Source organism: Gadus morhua, chromosome 10 (assembly GCF_902167405.1).
Source record: "Gadus morhua chromosome 10, gadMor3.0, whole genome shotgun sequence".
NCBI lineage: Eukaryota > Metazoa > Chordata > Actinopteri > Gadiformes > Gadidae > Gadus > Gadus morhua.
The window spans coordinates 16938898-16954469 of record NC_044057.1 but is presented as its reverse complement, the minus strand read 5'-3'; the positions used below and the strand labels follow the sequence as shown (position 1 = coordinate 16954469).

Below are 15572 nucleotides of genomic sequence, written 5' to 3'. Positions count from 1 at the left end.
TCCTTCCCACACCGCACAGTGGGCTAAATAGAGACTCTCACTCTAGCACACACAGAATTGTTATGGCTGAGACTGCAGGGCACCTGCGGATATTTGACTGGATGCAGGCCTCTTTGATGGTATTGGGTAATTTTTCCTCGGGCGAGACAAACCTGGTGGAGGGCACTATGCAAGGAGAATGAGTAATTTGTAACGAGCTCCAGCATCCTTTTCTGAATGATTCCTTTTCTTTCTGTCTCCAATGTCGCCGTTCAACAGAGCTCTGCGTCTCCCACCCGAGACTCTCGCAGGGTTCCGGGTCATCATAGTGATTCTAGTCTTGGCAACTCTCACTTAATGTTCTGTGTGAAGAAGCGGGAAACACCCCTTTCCAATGCATTCAAATAGGAGTAAAGAAAGTATCACGTTTTGGTTCAATATGTAATTTATTTATTTTACCGGTGAAATTAATTTCGTATTTATTAATACAATCTGTGTGCTGAATCACGTAATTCTGTGCCAATATTCCAGCTCCGAACCGTTGACCTGGGAACAGCATTCCTCCTGAACAAACCGAATCTAAGATGTGTTTTCCTGTTTGTCCTCACCAGGGGAGTCGATGAAGTTGGCCTCTGGGGAGTTCGCTGAGGACCCCTGCTCTTCAATGAAGAGGGGCAACATGGTCCGTGCCGCACGGGCCCTCCTCTCAGCCGTCACTCACCTGCTGGTGCTGGCCGACATGTCTGACGTCTACAAACTGCTAATGCAACTCAAGCTGGTAAACCATCCATACTTCTGGTACTACAGGCCTCCACTTTGCTGCACGACTCGATCTGCCTCTCTCCATGGTCGTGGTCTGTCCTCGTCGAAATGGCACAATATACGATAATGATGTATTTTTATATGCAACAGTAGTTCTTTTCTTGCCCGTGTGGGGGCTTGGGTAAAGAGGGGTGTAATGAATATTTGGCCTGTTAAGCCCTTTGAGACTTTAATGGTGATTAAGGGCTATACAATTGAATTGAATAGTATATATGAGTATTACCCAGCTGTGGCAGTATTGACGTATTTAAAGTATGAGCTACGTTGAAAAGCGGGTTTCGAGGGGGCACTAATGCATCCAGTCCATGTCGATCCTCAGCACGAGTAGTAGACGTTTGAAAAGAATTGTATAGGTGTCTGAAAGAACCTTGAAGCATGATAAACTGCTGTACTCTAAAGGGAGGAATACGGGCTGACGCAATTTTAATCTATAAATTCTGTGTTTTTCTTCTGCTTCCTGAAATGTATTTTGATGGCCCCTACTCTAAATCATGCTAGGCGTTGGTTTAGAAGATGATGCATGACGAGAGATGAGATGTCTTTGGAATTCAAAAGGATATTTGTAAACTGACATCTTAATCCAATGTTCATTTTAGGGAACTTTTCTTTTGATTGAGGGTTGATTATTGTGGCGCATTGCTTAAAGCTTGCACACAAAGCTGTTATTAATTGTTCTAATCAGAACCGGGTGCTTTCAAAAACAAAGATTTTCTAAGAACAGAACAGCAGGATTTAGTTATTTTGTCATGCATTAAGAACGACATGGAACACTATCATGTTAATTACCTTTTATCTTAAATGTTTTGCATACAATTTAATATATCATTCAGTCATTACTTGCTTCAGATCAGTTGCTAGCAATGCAAATGAATGATTCACAGATGACTAATTTATTTTATTAATAAATACAAGGAAACAGTATCCCCAAAATATATACAGTTGATTGATTATGAATCAAGAAAAGCTATATAAATAAAGTTGCCTTGCCTACATCTCTGTATATTCGGTGAAAACGACATTACTGTGTTTGGTGTTCGGTTGGTTCTCCAGTTGCTCACGTAGCTGAATTTAAGCACTTCCTTGTATGCCCAAGTTTTAGCACAGAGCACAGCCCTTTATCTTATCATAATTCTTTTTATAAAGCGGCCTACTTCATTATCTTCCATCTGTCAGCAAGTGGAACAAGAACACATGCCACCGGTCCTGATCTGGCTTATGTCCAGACGACTTTCACATCGTCAAAATGAAGTGGCAAGGAGACTGAGTCCATCACCCTGTGGAGTAGTGGAATATTTTATGAAAACATATTTTAACTGCAAAAATGCTAACACTTTGACTCTTTGATTTTGTGTGAAAGATTATCATATTTTAGCGGACAAAGAAGACTTGTTCAATAACCTTGTGGTTCTGGTTCTAGGTTGAGGAGAACCTGATGAAGGTGCGTAATGCCGGAACCGAGCAGGACCTGGGAATCCAGTACAAGGCCCTGAAACCGGAGGTGGACAAGCTCAACATCATGGCTGCCAAGAGACAGCAGGTAACGTTGGGAAGGGTGGAATCAAAATGCTTGTATTATAATTCATAATTTATGCTCCGAGGCGCACACAGGGGCGCCTTTGGATGGCTGGGACTCATCAGGTAGCCCCCTCGCATAATCACCTGCCGTTTGTATTGCACGCACCCAGGCAGTGCCCTGGGGGAAACGGCAAGCTATGGATCGTGTGCCCATGCTTTGGTTAAAAGATTAGATGTTGTAAGCATGAACAATCTCTTTTATTACCCGTCTCAAGGTAGGGAGGAGGGGTGAGGGAAATGGCGCAGGGAGGCAGGACACAGGCTGAATGAGCATGGCTGACGGAACCCATTGTCGTAGAGATCAAAACCGATTGCACTTTTCTTTTTTCTGTGAGTGTTATTCATGAGTGAAGTATATTTCATGATTATATTTCCAGGTGAAGCAACTGCATAATGGGATAAGCATCGCCTCCCTGTACAGATGCAGATTTTCAACTCTGTGTTTTAACTGTCTAATATAAAAGAGAGGGGGTAATTAGTGCTGAGACTTAATTAGATTTACTGTTTACTTTTCTCATTATTGGGAGGATTGAAACAGAATCATGGTGTTCAAGATGATACAATATTTTAAGTCTGGTTCCCTGGTTCAGTATAAGAGCTTTGTATAAGCTCAAGTCTCCTCGCTGGGGTACTGGCAACTAAGTGAAAAATATATATGGCTAATTAATGTTGACTTCTCGTTTATTTATTTTTTTAAGGAACTGTTCAAAAGCTTTGTTTTCTGGCAGATTGTAATAGAGTTTCAGAGTTTACCAATATAATGCATTCAACCCTTACTCTTATGCATTGTTTTCCCCCTCCTAATTGCCATTTTTACTGCTCATCAGCAGTATGGTGTTCGGTCATGAATAAAGACCTGCATGTTCTTTGTCCTCCTTTCCGCATAATTTAGAAGTGTTTTTAATTCAAACAATAAGTGGAATGATTTTAATGTGAGAATAGAACTACCATGTACAAGTTGGGACTGCACCCATTTGTAGAGAATGCATTAGAGCTATTGTGTAGTTGGGCCTCTAAGGGCCTTGCATAAAATATTAAACGGTAGTTTAATATTAAATATTGGATAAAGGGAATGTATATCACAATTTGTCTGGGCTTTGGAAATGCCTGCACTTAGTAAATGATGCACATAAAGTAGTGCCAGAGACAGGAGGGTAGCATATAAACGGGCATTGTGCATAGTAAGGTTTATAAAATGAACACGGTCTAACATTTTAAAAGTTTTAATTAGCTGTAGAAATACTATGGTCATTTCAAAAGCTAAGCCTTTATCAAAAGCCGCTCTAGAACATGGCCCACTCTGCTGTTTGTATAAAATGCATACACAAATGGATCATTTGTGACTGCAATGTTTAAGACTGGTTGCTAATGGGATTGTTAATGTTAATGGGTGGTGTTTGTTATAAACAAGACATTTATATTGGTTTACTCTTAATCTTATTTTCTCAGCACAAAGTGGATAATAGGAAATTGTGAACTCATCTGGTTTCTAAAGACATTTCACCGAGGCACTGTTGACACCGGAAAGAAAAAGCTCTTGAAATTGAATAGCTAAACTGTGCCCTGTTTTCTTGTTCCACTGAACTGTAGCCTGCTATATCCATTCTTCTCCTTTTATATCATGTCCTACTTTCGATATTGTGTTCAAACAGAATGTGTTGGTTCACCCTCAAAATCAACATTGTTTTCATTTAATTTCTTGCCCGTGTATTTAGTCTACTTTGGGTGGCGTTTTGGTTGTAGCTTGTCTGATTACATAAGGATTTAATGGTTTTGAAGTTTATTCACAAAAAGGTGTTATTGTTAATACATTGTTGATAGAGGATAAAAACGTGCAGCGAATAACCATTGAACTGCAACTGTCAAAATGTACATTTGCATTTCAGGTCATAGATGTGATGGTGAGGATGTTTCAAGTAACATTGGTCCTCATTCAGTTTCTGATGGGTTCATCCCTATTCAGATGTATTTGAATTTGATATCTAGAAAGGATGTCATGTTTTCCCAACACAAATGTATTCAGTATAGTTTCAATGTGTATTCTGCATGTTCATGTCAATATAACCGTACAAAATAATATTTGACTGTTTACAAATTGAATTTGCTTCAAATTTTTAATTTGTCATTACGACAAATGTTTCACACTAGCGTCATGCGAGTGTATGAAGTGAAGGATCTAAAATATATTTTTCAGCAGATGCAGGATGAAGAATAGAAAGGGTGTTTGCAAAGTGGCAACTCTTTAATTTTGTCTGTGCAGTTTCCTGGTAATAACATTGCCTGTGCATGTGGATAAAAAAAAAAGTGTACAATACAAAAAATGTGTCCTGAATAGCAATCCATTAAATCGCAAAGGCACAATGTAATGACCTGATTATGACTGTTGCGTTACCGCAGGGGACAGAAACAAATCTGGGTCACCCAGAGCAAGCTTTGTCACACTTAAGTGTCTCCACGAGGGCGTAACAGGCCTATTTACAATCCAAAGAATTATATTCCTCCACTGTACACCCATTGGGGATCTCGACGCACCGGGCCTTACTTCCATCTGCCCTCTTCCCTTCAAAAGCTTCAAATCGTTTTAGTGTCTCCTCCTGACCCCGGTGACCCCGTCTGTCCCCGGCCTCCCCTCACACCTTCTATTTCTTCCCTCGCCGACAGGAGCTAAAGGACGTTCATCACAAGGACCAAATGGCGGCAGCCCGCGGCGTGCTGCAGAGGAACATCCCCATGCTGTACACGGCGTCCCGCGCCTGCCTGCAGCACCCTGACGTGGCGGCCTACAAGGCCAACCGTGACCTCATCTACAAGCAGCTGCAGTCGGCGGTGTCCGGCATCTCCAACGCGGCCCAGGCCACGGCCACTGAGGACTCTGCCCTCCACCCAGCGGGGGGAGGAGAGCTCGCCTACGCCCTCAACAACTTTGACGTAAGGCCACGGTTAATGTCTTGTTTGGCCATCTCTGAAAAAAATACCTTCCTTCGGACTGCATTTCCACCTTGATAATGAAATGATTCCCCTAAAACTTGGACAGCCAGAGCCCCTTTTGGGATAAGGTTCTTGTAATAAATGTTATATTTTTTTCACCAGCTTAACAAAAGCAAACAATATGTACTCGTATTGTTACTCCAGGGCACCTCTTGTGAATTTTAAATACAAGAGATTCACCATAACCTTTGGTCTCTTCTCAGGCTTTCTTATTAAAATTGTATGTTTCATAAAATATGTTCAGCGTATGAGTTAGCGTTTAAGTTTTGAGCCGGTAAGCAGCATCATATTTTCTTTGAGCTGAATTGCTATGGGCAAAGTATCATTGTAGGCAGCTGCCCTGACATGACCTGAACTAGGAAGGGTCGATCCTGAACTTCTCCTGCTTCTTGTGAGAGCTCTAGTTGGATCATACTATATCAAGTTTGTATTATTATTATTATTTAAATTGTTATAATAATTCTCATAAGACAAAGACAAAGTTCTACGTTTGGCCGTATAGGACATTCTGTGGGATGAAGCTGGATTCAGATGACTAGGTAATTGTTCATGTAACCATCTAAAAAAGCTAACTTAATTTCACTTAATCCTCAAATATATAGTCTCACAATTCAGAACTGTAGCTAATGTCGTGAATGTCTGATGATAGACATGCTCTATTCTGGGTGAATGCGTTGTTTCACTTTCTTTCGCTTCTCAACAAATCATTTTGCTGGAGGCAGGGATCTGTTGGCGCCTAATTGGTGAAAACATACTCGACCAGCGGTAGAAAACTGTAAGAAAGTTTCTCTAAAGGTTACAAATCAACACTGTGCAGACTGTCCTCTGTAGAAAAACCCTTAAATCCCCTTCTGAAAGCTTCATCCACTCACACAAATTAGTTTTCCTCTCCACCAGGAAGTTCTGCTACAGCGTAGATCTGAGATTTCTCTTGTACATTGATTTACTAAAATAATCTATGTACAAGTCAAAGATTCTGACATGGCTCAATGTTAGTATTTAGTAGTTAGTATTTACATCAAATGCCAAAATAAGTCCCAAACGGATTAATCAAAATATTTGAAACTTATTTATGCATAATTCTTCTATTTTATCTTTATTCCAAATCATAAAACTAAGTATGTTTGGCAAACACTCTGGGGTATGCGAGTAGTTTAGTTTGAAACTGTTAAGTTTGAGCTGCTGGGCTTGAACTCATAAAAGGATGCAATGAAATGAGATTTCATTGACATTTGAGCAATGGGGGCTCAGATCTAACCCTATCACTTTTAAAGTATAATACATGCATGATATTTATAAGTTGAGGGAAATATCTTCAGCTGCCTTTTTTAATATCAGTCATTTGAACTTGGATCATCATTTCCAAAACAATGTGGGCATGCTCATAAAATAATATCTTGAAGGATGTTTGGAAGTTGATTTTGTAAAATGATGATTGCGCCAAACATCCCACCTTCTGTTCAAAGTCCACTCTATTATTTGACAACTAGCTTTGGGAATGACCATACATTACCATGTAATGGAAAGGTCCTTTTCTCTGTAATAATGGTCCCCTTCCCTGTAATGGAACGGTCCTCTTCCCTGTAATGGAACGGTCCTCTTCCCTGTAATTGAACGGTCCTCTTCCCTGTAATGGAACGGTCCTCTTCCCTGTAATGGAACGGTCCTCTTCCCTGTAATGGAACGGTCCTCTTCCCTGTAATGGAACGGTCCTCCTACCTGTAATGGAACGGTCCTCTTCCCTGTAATGGAACATTCCTTTTCCTGTGGTCCTTCCCAACCAAAATGGAACCTTACCTGCGCAATAAATTAACCACGGCTAACAAAAGGCCACTGATTCACTCATTTTCCCCTACTACACATTGGTCTCTACCTCGCCCCCACATCTTTAGAAATGGTTGAGGAGGATGAGGCATTTCCAGGCGGTTTCCTCCTCCAATGATGAGATAGGGCTTGAGATTAAACAGCTCTCTATCTAATCCTTAACATACTCCATTTGCTCTTGACTATTGTCTTCTCTAATGCTATAAGAGCGTGTCTCTGATGTTGTGAAACGTAAGGGGACTCCTTCCTCACAGGGTAGTCCTGGTCCTAATTGTGAAAATAGAGTTATCCCCTTCTAGTTTGCAATTGAGTAGGTTAAACACGATCACAATTACCCTATTAATTTGAGATCTCTAAAAGTAACTTTACATGTAGACTCAAATCCTCATTACATTTATATTTGCATGCTGAACTATGCAAGGGAGGGTTTGTAGAATGTCCTGTGAATCATTAACAAAGGAACCATGTAGTGAATCAGCTTGTGCCTTAAAGATTTATAAATTCAACTGCTCTAAAAATATTTAATCAAGTACATTACCAATGTGCGCAACTCTTTTAGAAAGCTTTACAAAGACATGACCCATGAATCTGAAAACAAATGTACCCCCCGGCCTATGGTTCCCAAGGCTCGAGTAAGTGATGCTTGTCTATAATTTCCTGTTTTTTTATGAAAACAAGATATGTGTGATAGAACCCAGATATTTGCTTTACCAGCCTTCATTATAATTTGCATAAATAGAGCTTACCTAAAAGTTCCCACTTTGCGCATTCGCTCTTTAGAAAGACAGCGGAAAGGTACTTGTGTGTTTAGGGATAAGGCTCAAGGAGTAAATGTCAGGTAAGCAAGGCATTCCTGAGTGTCCATTAAGCATCGAAATGTGTTGAAAAAGGTTTTTGTGGTCACGAGTTGCCGAAGATAATGTGTGCCGCGACAAAAGATTTCAACATTGGCATTACATTTTTCAAAAGTGGAGGGGGGAATTGGAAGACTGATGGCTGTGCATCTCCCATGCCTGGGAGACACCATTCAATAACTATAGCGTCACTGTGACACAGGTCTGCCTAGGCACAAAATTAATGACAAGAATCTGCATTCGTTATGCAAGGTATGAACGTAGCTCCATCTTTATTAGGGGCCGTAGTTTCTTGTCACGCGGCAAGTTTTTAATTCACTAGCAGGCATTTTAAATACAAGCACTTTTCAGATGCCCAAATTCAAGTGTAAGGCAAAAATTAACCAATGAGTCACACACACGCATACTCGCGCGCGCACGCATTCCTTTTTTCTCTCCCTCTCCTCTCCCTAGTGCCTGTTGCCATGGCAATATGACACTCAAGCAGAGGAGGTCAGATTAGATAAAATAGAGGGGGCTGGTAGTGGGTTGTGATGGAAGGTGGGCTGCCTAATAAAGCGGATTTCTAAAAACTGAATTGTTGAATATCTTGGCGGCAAAAAATGTTTTTTTTGTGTCCTAGTGGAAGATTGCTTTCCTCCTCTTCACGCCGCCAGCGTTGTTTTTGATACCGTACCCCATCGCAATTCTTCTGCAGCGCGTCATTCAGGGCCCACCCGTGGCACCCCTGCCCCCATGAAATTGGACATGAACAAGTGTTCTTTCTGCGTGTCATCTAGAAAAGTAGCCTTCTCTTTAAGTTTCAGCTCATCTCTGAGGCTCCGAGGTAGATGTATTATCTTGCCATGTATTCTTGGGCTCATCTGTCGAGGGATACTGCTCCCTCACCGTACGACACTTCATTATTTATCAGCTCTGGCACTTGAATATATATTTCAGTGGTGTTCCCCATTAGGAAAGCTTCATATACATTTCAAATAATAACTTCTATATAAACTACTTGTGTAGAACAGTGCTTGCATCTTTTCAAGGCCAATTATTCTTCAAAAACGTTCTTTATTCCTAACAAAGCTCATTATATTTTATTTTTAGCCCACGATTCTTTAAGAGACTGCTGGTGATTGTGCAGGATATAGTTCTCTTTAATGTTAGATATACATTTTATTAAAATGATTTTCTATTAATTTTAGACTACAGAATACAGCCAGTGACGGCATGTTTTCATCACATGCACTTAATATATTTAATAATATATTTTTAATCGCCATGCTTTACTTTAATTGTGCGAGTACAAATTAAGAGGGCGCTTTACTTAAAACAAGGAACCTTGTGAAACGTTCCCCTCATATTATTAGAAGTTTGCCAGCACGGTCCCTGGAAAGCAAGGACATGCCTCAACCCTGTGTTCACATGTTGAGAGTGTATTACATTGGCTGACGGTGCCCTCATTTGACAGATCCAAGGGCCCCCTGATCAAACTATAAACCAAGGTATCGTGTTTGGGGCTCGAGGCTCATAAAGTGAATGCAGTAAAGCTGTCAAAACTTCTCCCCTTAGGTTTTACAGCTGTCCTGTCATATTCGGTCAGATCAACTCTTGCTCCCTGTGCTTGGAGAGGGGAAAGATGTGTGGTGTCTCAAGCTTCCCCCCCCAACCCCCATGAGTAAATTCACCTCCTCTTGTATCTTTATAGAAACAAATCATCGTGGACCCCCTGGCCTTCAGCGAGGAACGATTCCGCCCCTCCCTGGAGGAACGTCTGGAGAGCATAATCAGTGGGGCCGCTCTCATGGCCGACTCCTCATGCACGCGCGATGACCGCAGGGAGCGCATCGTGGCAGAGTGCAACTCGGTCCGCCAAGCTCTCCAGGACCTTCTGTCCGAATATATGGGCAATGTAAGTACCCCTATTTTCTTTACCCTTCACACACACCAAGGCGGAGAGGAACTCTGTGCCTGGCTCCAGCACTCGCCCCTCTTAACAGGATTTTAAACCGATGCTGGTTTTAAAATTGGCAGGTTTGTTATTCCTCATAAAGTTGCGACGCATGGATCTATCGCCGAGGTATATATGTATGCATGTACATCCTATGAATTTACGATTGTTTCTACTAGTCGTAAATCACACACATACCAGCTTCATTTATACTATCAATCGTTGATAGTGGGCTATTTTTTTCAAAGGACGTCTTGGAAGTGGGTGTCTAGTATGGGATCAATCCCAATTGTATTTACTAACTTGTTTCAAGATAACTTGGCTTGCTGTCCTCGGGAAATCTGCCTTTTCTCAATCGATGGCATCGGAAAAGTGCCAACACCTCACTATGCTTGTAAGGGGGAACACTTTACCTCAAGAAATCATGATGTCTGGGTGTGCATGTCGCACATTAAGACGGCATTAATTCCATTTCATCCCATGTCAGCAACGCAAACTAAAAAGCCATTAAGGGTTTCATATAGGTTTCAGAATAAATATTTGGTACACAGCAAGTTTACTTTGCTGAGTTTGTTGTGCTTGATCTGTAATTGATTTGTGGCCCCACAAGCACAAGTGTACATGTAATCGCCGTGACAAAATGAAGATTAATGTTTTCAAATGAGCAGCTGGAATCATTGAGGCTGTCAGAGGACAAGTAGTCCCACAAATCAGACATCAGATTCATATCTAAAGTCTGACGGCTGCAAGCTCAAATCTCGTGGAACGTGATGTTTCTCAAACTCAGTCAGCAGTAGTAATATGAAAAAAAATTAAGTGGCTGGAAAGGTTTCAAGTTAACACCATGTAGAAGGGAAACTGTAGAAATACATTATTAGAATCCTGTCCTCAAAGTTTCATCCACTCGGGCGAATAAGTTGTCTTCAGGAGAATATCTCCATAACGAGGGCTTCTGGATCTGAGATTAGGGGGCAGGAAATGTAATGAGTCCCACATTAGAAGGCATTTCTAAAATGAGACGTCAGAATGTACCATCTCAGAAACATGGTGACGGATGCCCTCATGAAATCGTTTTTTCACTGACGTTTGTGATCACGTTGGCTCCGGATCCTATCTAAGGCGGTATAATTCTTGATTACTGCTTGTTAGCAGCATGGAAGGGAATTACAGTTATAAAATAAAGTACGCTACACTAATCTTTAGCACCATCTTAGGGGACTAGTCTGCTAGTGTTCTGAATCGATCTGGCGGATGTTGATGGTCTTTTTCCATCGCAACAGTTTTGCCCTCTTAATCTCACTATTAATTTAATTCATATTTTTTACTTTTCATTTTGTGTTTTCCCAGACGTTTCTTTCTCTCCCTCTCTGACAAAATCGGTGTTTTAACCACCATCTGAATCCCGTCCTGGTAATTTAACCCAGGAATTTATTTTCCCTTTTGATATTGACAATGAGAGGGCCTTTCAGGCAGAGAATTAGTTAGTCTTTCACAAATCAATGCATTGTAATGTTTTATTTTGCTTTTGCAAGGTAGTAGCTTTGACATCTGACCCAGTAAACTTGCCATGGCGTGTTAGAAATGGTCAGGGGACCATATAGTTTATCATGCCTTAGAATCGTGTGTGCTGAATGGCTATGTGTCTTAAAAGTAGATGCATGTATCCCAGTGCAACCATTGCCTCGTCATATGTTTTAGACATTACAAATGGAAAGGAATAAAAAATGACACTTCTGGTTACAATGAACCATTTTATAGCCTTAAATATAGGGAAGTGCAGTGCCATCTGTGACAACGGATTGTATTTTCATGTAGTCATTGATTGACTGGCCCGTTTAACATATTACCCCCTAGAAGAGCCTCTGGGGGAAATGGCTGTCAGGTAGAGAGTGGGTGGTTGGTCTGGCCTGCCACCGAAAGTGGCAAGTGCGCTTTAGATGCCTGTTCACTGCCATGACCTTTAATGTTTGCCGATGCACCTTCCCCTGTTAAGGCGCATTTAAATGGTAGATTGTAACAAGTCCTCTTAATCCAGAGATGATGGAGAGTAGAGAGTGCATGGTGTGCTTCCATAAGGCCACATAGCGTGCCCTTCATTATTCCATATTGCCGTGACAGCCTTGCACGGCACTTCCTGAGCCTCACCATTTCTGCCACGATTAATAATGCATATCCGGTTTCCAGCATCTGTCAAGATTTTGTACAGAATAGACCGATGCCATGGCGCTTTGACATTAATATGATGCCATTCAAAAAGCCCTCAGCAGGTGTCCTGCGTTATCTGTTGGATCATAATTGAAAGTTCTTGCTAGATCAGTAAGACCTCTTTAATGAAATACTATTATAGGCGTCTGCATTTTCGCCGTGTATTTGCATGCTGCCCGCCCCCACACAACCACACTTCCCCACTCAAACTTTTCTTTCTCTTACCTTACAGTCTTCAGTCTTCTATTATGATTCTCTCTACACGGCTCACTCCTCCGCTCGGCCTTCTTGCCTCAGGCAACTGTACTGAGTGGAAGTGTTCTGTTTTATCCCCATTGCACTATGCTCCCACTGTTTGCGCTCATTGGAAGAATGTCTGAGTGGCTCACCTAACTTGCCATCCTCATAGTAATCAGATTTAACTCTAAATGGAAGACAACAATTGAATAATGGCTTTTAAGTGTAGGTAACCATGGCTAGAAACGGGACATGGGTTTAAAGAATGGTTTGCATTTTTCCTTGAGCTTTGTCAAGCTACATTTCAGAAGGGAGGTTGCAGATAATAAGATGTCATGTCATTTCACCTTGAAACTAAAGTGCAAAGGCATCATTGGTTCAAATAACCATCAACAAAGTTTTGTCAAAGAAACATTCTCCATGAAGCCTTTTACCATATTCAAAATCATTATCGCACTGCTGTTCTAGCAGGGTTTCAGAAGTATTCTCTTTTGAGACTCGAGCAGTGATTCATTGCTTGTTGTCTGGTCTGTTCACTTTCTAGTAGCTACGGTCTTATTTTCTTTGCTGCAACACTTTGGTCTCTGCATGGAAAATTGAGCTCATACAAGATCACATTTGATCATATAGGGCTTCACACGAATATCAATAACATGAATCAATGTCTTGTAATTTGGTTCCCTCTTATTGTGTGCTCCTCAGGCACAATGTGTCACTGGGGGTCAGACACAATAATTATTAGCCACATATGAAATTTGCCTTTAAACCGAACAGCCCTTTGTTTTTGCCCTGGCTTTTCTTGTGATCACTATAGCGCACACAGGGCAGATGTGATGCTGTAGTAGTTCTCTCATTAGTCTGGCAATCCTTTCTAGGGGTTGTTAATTCTAAAGAATTCAGATGAATTTTGCAATAATTTTACAAAGAAATACAATAATTTATTAAACGGATCATTAATATGCACTCTTGATAGGTGCATATTGAGTGACATTGCAAAGCCTTGTCGTATAATCTTAAAATTGGCTTGGCCTGAAAGGTACTGATTTTTTTTATAGGTTTAGGTTTGTTTGCGGTCCAACAAAGACTATTTGTATTGTTTGTTTGAAATACCATCTGCTGATTCTGATTCTTAAGTGCTTTAAACTAGCAAACATTTTTGCGTACGAATCATGTCATAGCTTATCTTTCAATTGATTTCTTTACACCGTTTCCAGTCATCCACTTATAACACTAATCCTATCAAATTGTCTTGGCTGCTTGTCGGATGAATATAAAAGTAATCAATCTAGCTCTGGTAACTAAACCAAACCAAAATAATAATATAAACAATAATACATATAATCATTTGTTGCCACCTTAGTTTACAGAATTACAAGAATGTGTAAATCAATAAATGTCCAACTTGAATTCATGCCTGGACATTATTCTGGTACCTTTTCAAAATAACATGGTAAACATAAATTGTTTATAAATGAAATATATTATGGTTTGAATACGAGTTTTCAAAGTTGCCCCTTTCGTGATATCTCACCATGATTCACCTATAGACCTTGTCATGCACCTGAAATCAGTTGATTTCAAGATTCCTAGCAACATCTAGGATCTTTTCCATTGCAGCCAACAGAAGCTATTTATAACTACAGGGTAATCTGTTCAAGTAATTAATTGTTCACTACTGCTGATCAATGCATGATTCAAATCATGTGATGAGAGTACAGTAGATAAGTGCAATCAATTAATTGTGATTGGAAAAATACATATTTAATGTATCTTCATCCCTGAAATTATTTTATTCCAAATGGTAGGGCTATCAATAAATCAAAAGCAAAGCGTGTCGAAATGAGGTGGTGCTCTATTTGCTTTCCTTCTGTGGCCATTATGTTCTCCTGACGAGGACAATAGCATGATTTAACTGCTGCCATAAAGATGTTGCGTGGGATATTGTGTTCAACCTCTGAACCCTTTCCCAGTCCATTTCCTGTGTCTTGAAAGAGAAAATACTGTCATTTCACCAAGCTCAGTTTAGCGAAGAAATCGGACATTCATTTGAAATATTGAAGACCGGAAACTGACAAACAACAAATGAGACATGGCTGTCATGAAAGCACCAGTCACTCATTCAAAGAGAGTGGGTTGTTGAACTCCATAATGGTTCAAGACAATTGCCTTTTATTGTCTTGGAAAACGTATATATCGCTGTACAAATGGCCTAAAGAATAGCATTGCAAAAATATTCCTTGCACTCTCTAGAATATAAATGATTTGGCAGGAATACAGCTACTTTAGCCATAGATGTTGACTTTGTCTCTACTGAATCTTCAACTGCATTCAAATAATAGTATAATATCTGTTTCAGTAAACTGGCATTGAGATGTCTAGTTACAATAACAACATTGTAACTTAACTTGCAACATTCTATCATTTGGATGTGTACAACTGAACAATCCTTCCCCAGTATCGTTCTGGTCTCGACAATGGGTGTCGGATATTGTGTTCCTAATCCCTTTAGCAGGGCTGGTCAGGGAGACTTGTAACAAATTTGAAGGTCAATGATCGCTGCACATTCGGGCCGTGCCCGGTTTATATATGAAGCACAGCAACAAAGGTTATATGAAAAGAAATGGCAGTGTTCACTATTGATCGAAGGGAAAAATGAAAGTAACTTTATATTCATTTATGTGGTAATTCTCTTCTTCCAGAGCTTGGCAGATCCCTTGTTGCTAGTGCTCAGTACAAATGTCACCTCAGGTCTCTTGATGTGAACTAATAGGATTTCAGCTTTGTTTTCTGTTTGGCTCATTGCTTCCAGAATTGATGTCTGCAATACTGGCTGGTTTGGCATCAAAACGCCTACACTCGGTAGCTGGTTCCATTGTAGTTTTGTTCTTCAGCACATGCTTATATTTAACCATATCTAACTTGGAAAGAAAGAAGTGACATAGCGATACCCCATTATAGTTTGTGTGTGTACGTGTCTTGCAGGTGAGGTAGACATTTTATAAATAAAAACATGTCTTTGAGTTCATGGTTTTTAATTAATTTGGCACAGTGTCACTATTTGACTTCAAGACCAGCAGATGTTCCTAAATATGTGTTGGACCATCGTGTATTTCTTTTCAATACTGTTTTTTCCTTATTTAAAATTCATGTCT

General features: G+C 40.4%; 1 protein-coding gene across 1 annotated transcript in view; it reads left to right on the top strand.

Moving 5' to 3' along the window:
* The window catches only part of ctnna1 (catenin (cadherin-associated protein), alpha 1), a 78281-nt gene that overhangs the window by 8912 nt on the left and 53797 nt on the right, over nucleotides 1-15572 (top strand). The window contains exons 4-7 of the mRNA XM_030367672.1: nucleotides 591-757; nucleotides 2219-2338; nucleotides 5038-5304; nucleotides 9736-9939. Of these exons, the coding sequence (XP_030223532.1) occupies nucleotides 591-757; nucleotides 2219-2338; nucleotides 5038-5304; nucleotides 9736-9939 (758 nt within the window). The remainder of the gene's footprint in view (nucleotides 1-590; nucleotides 758-2218; nucleotides 2339-5037; nucleotides 5305-9735; nucleotides 9940-15572) is intronic.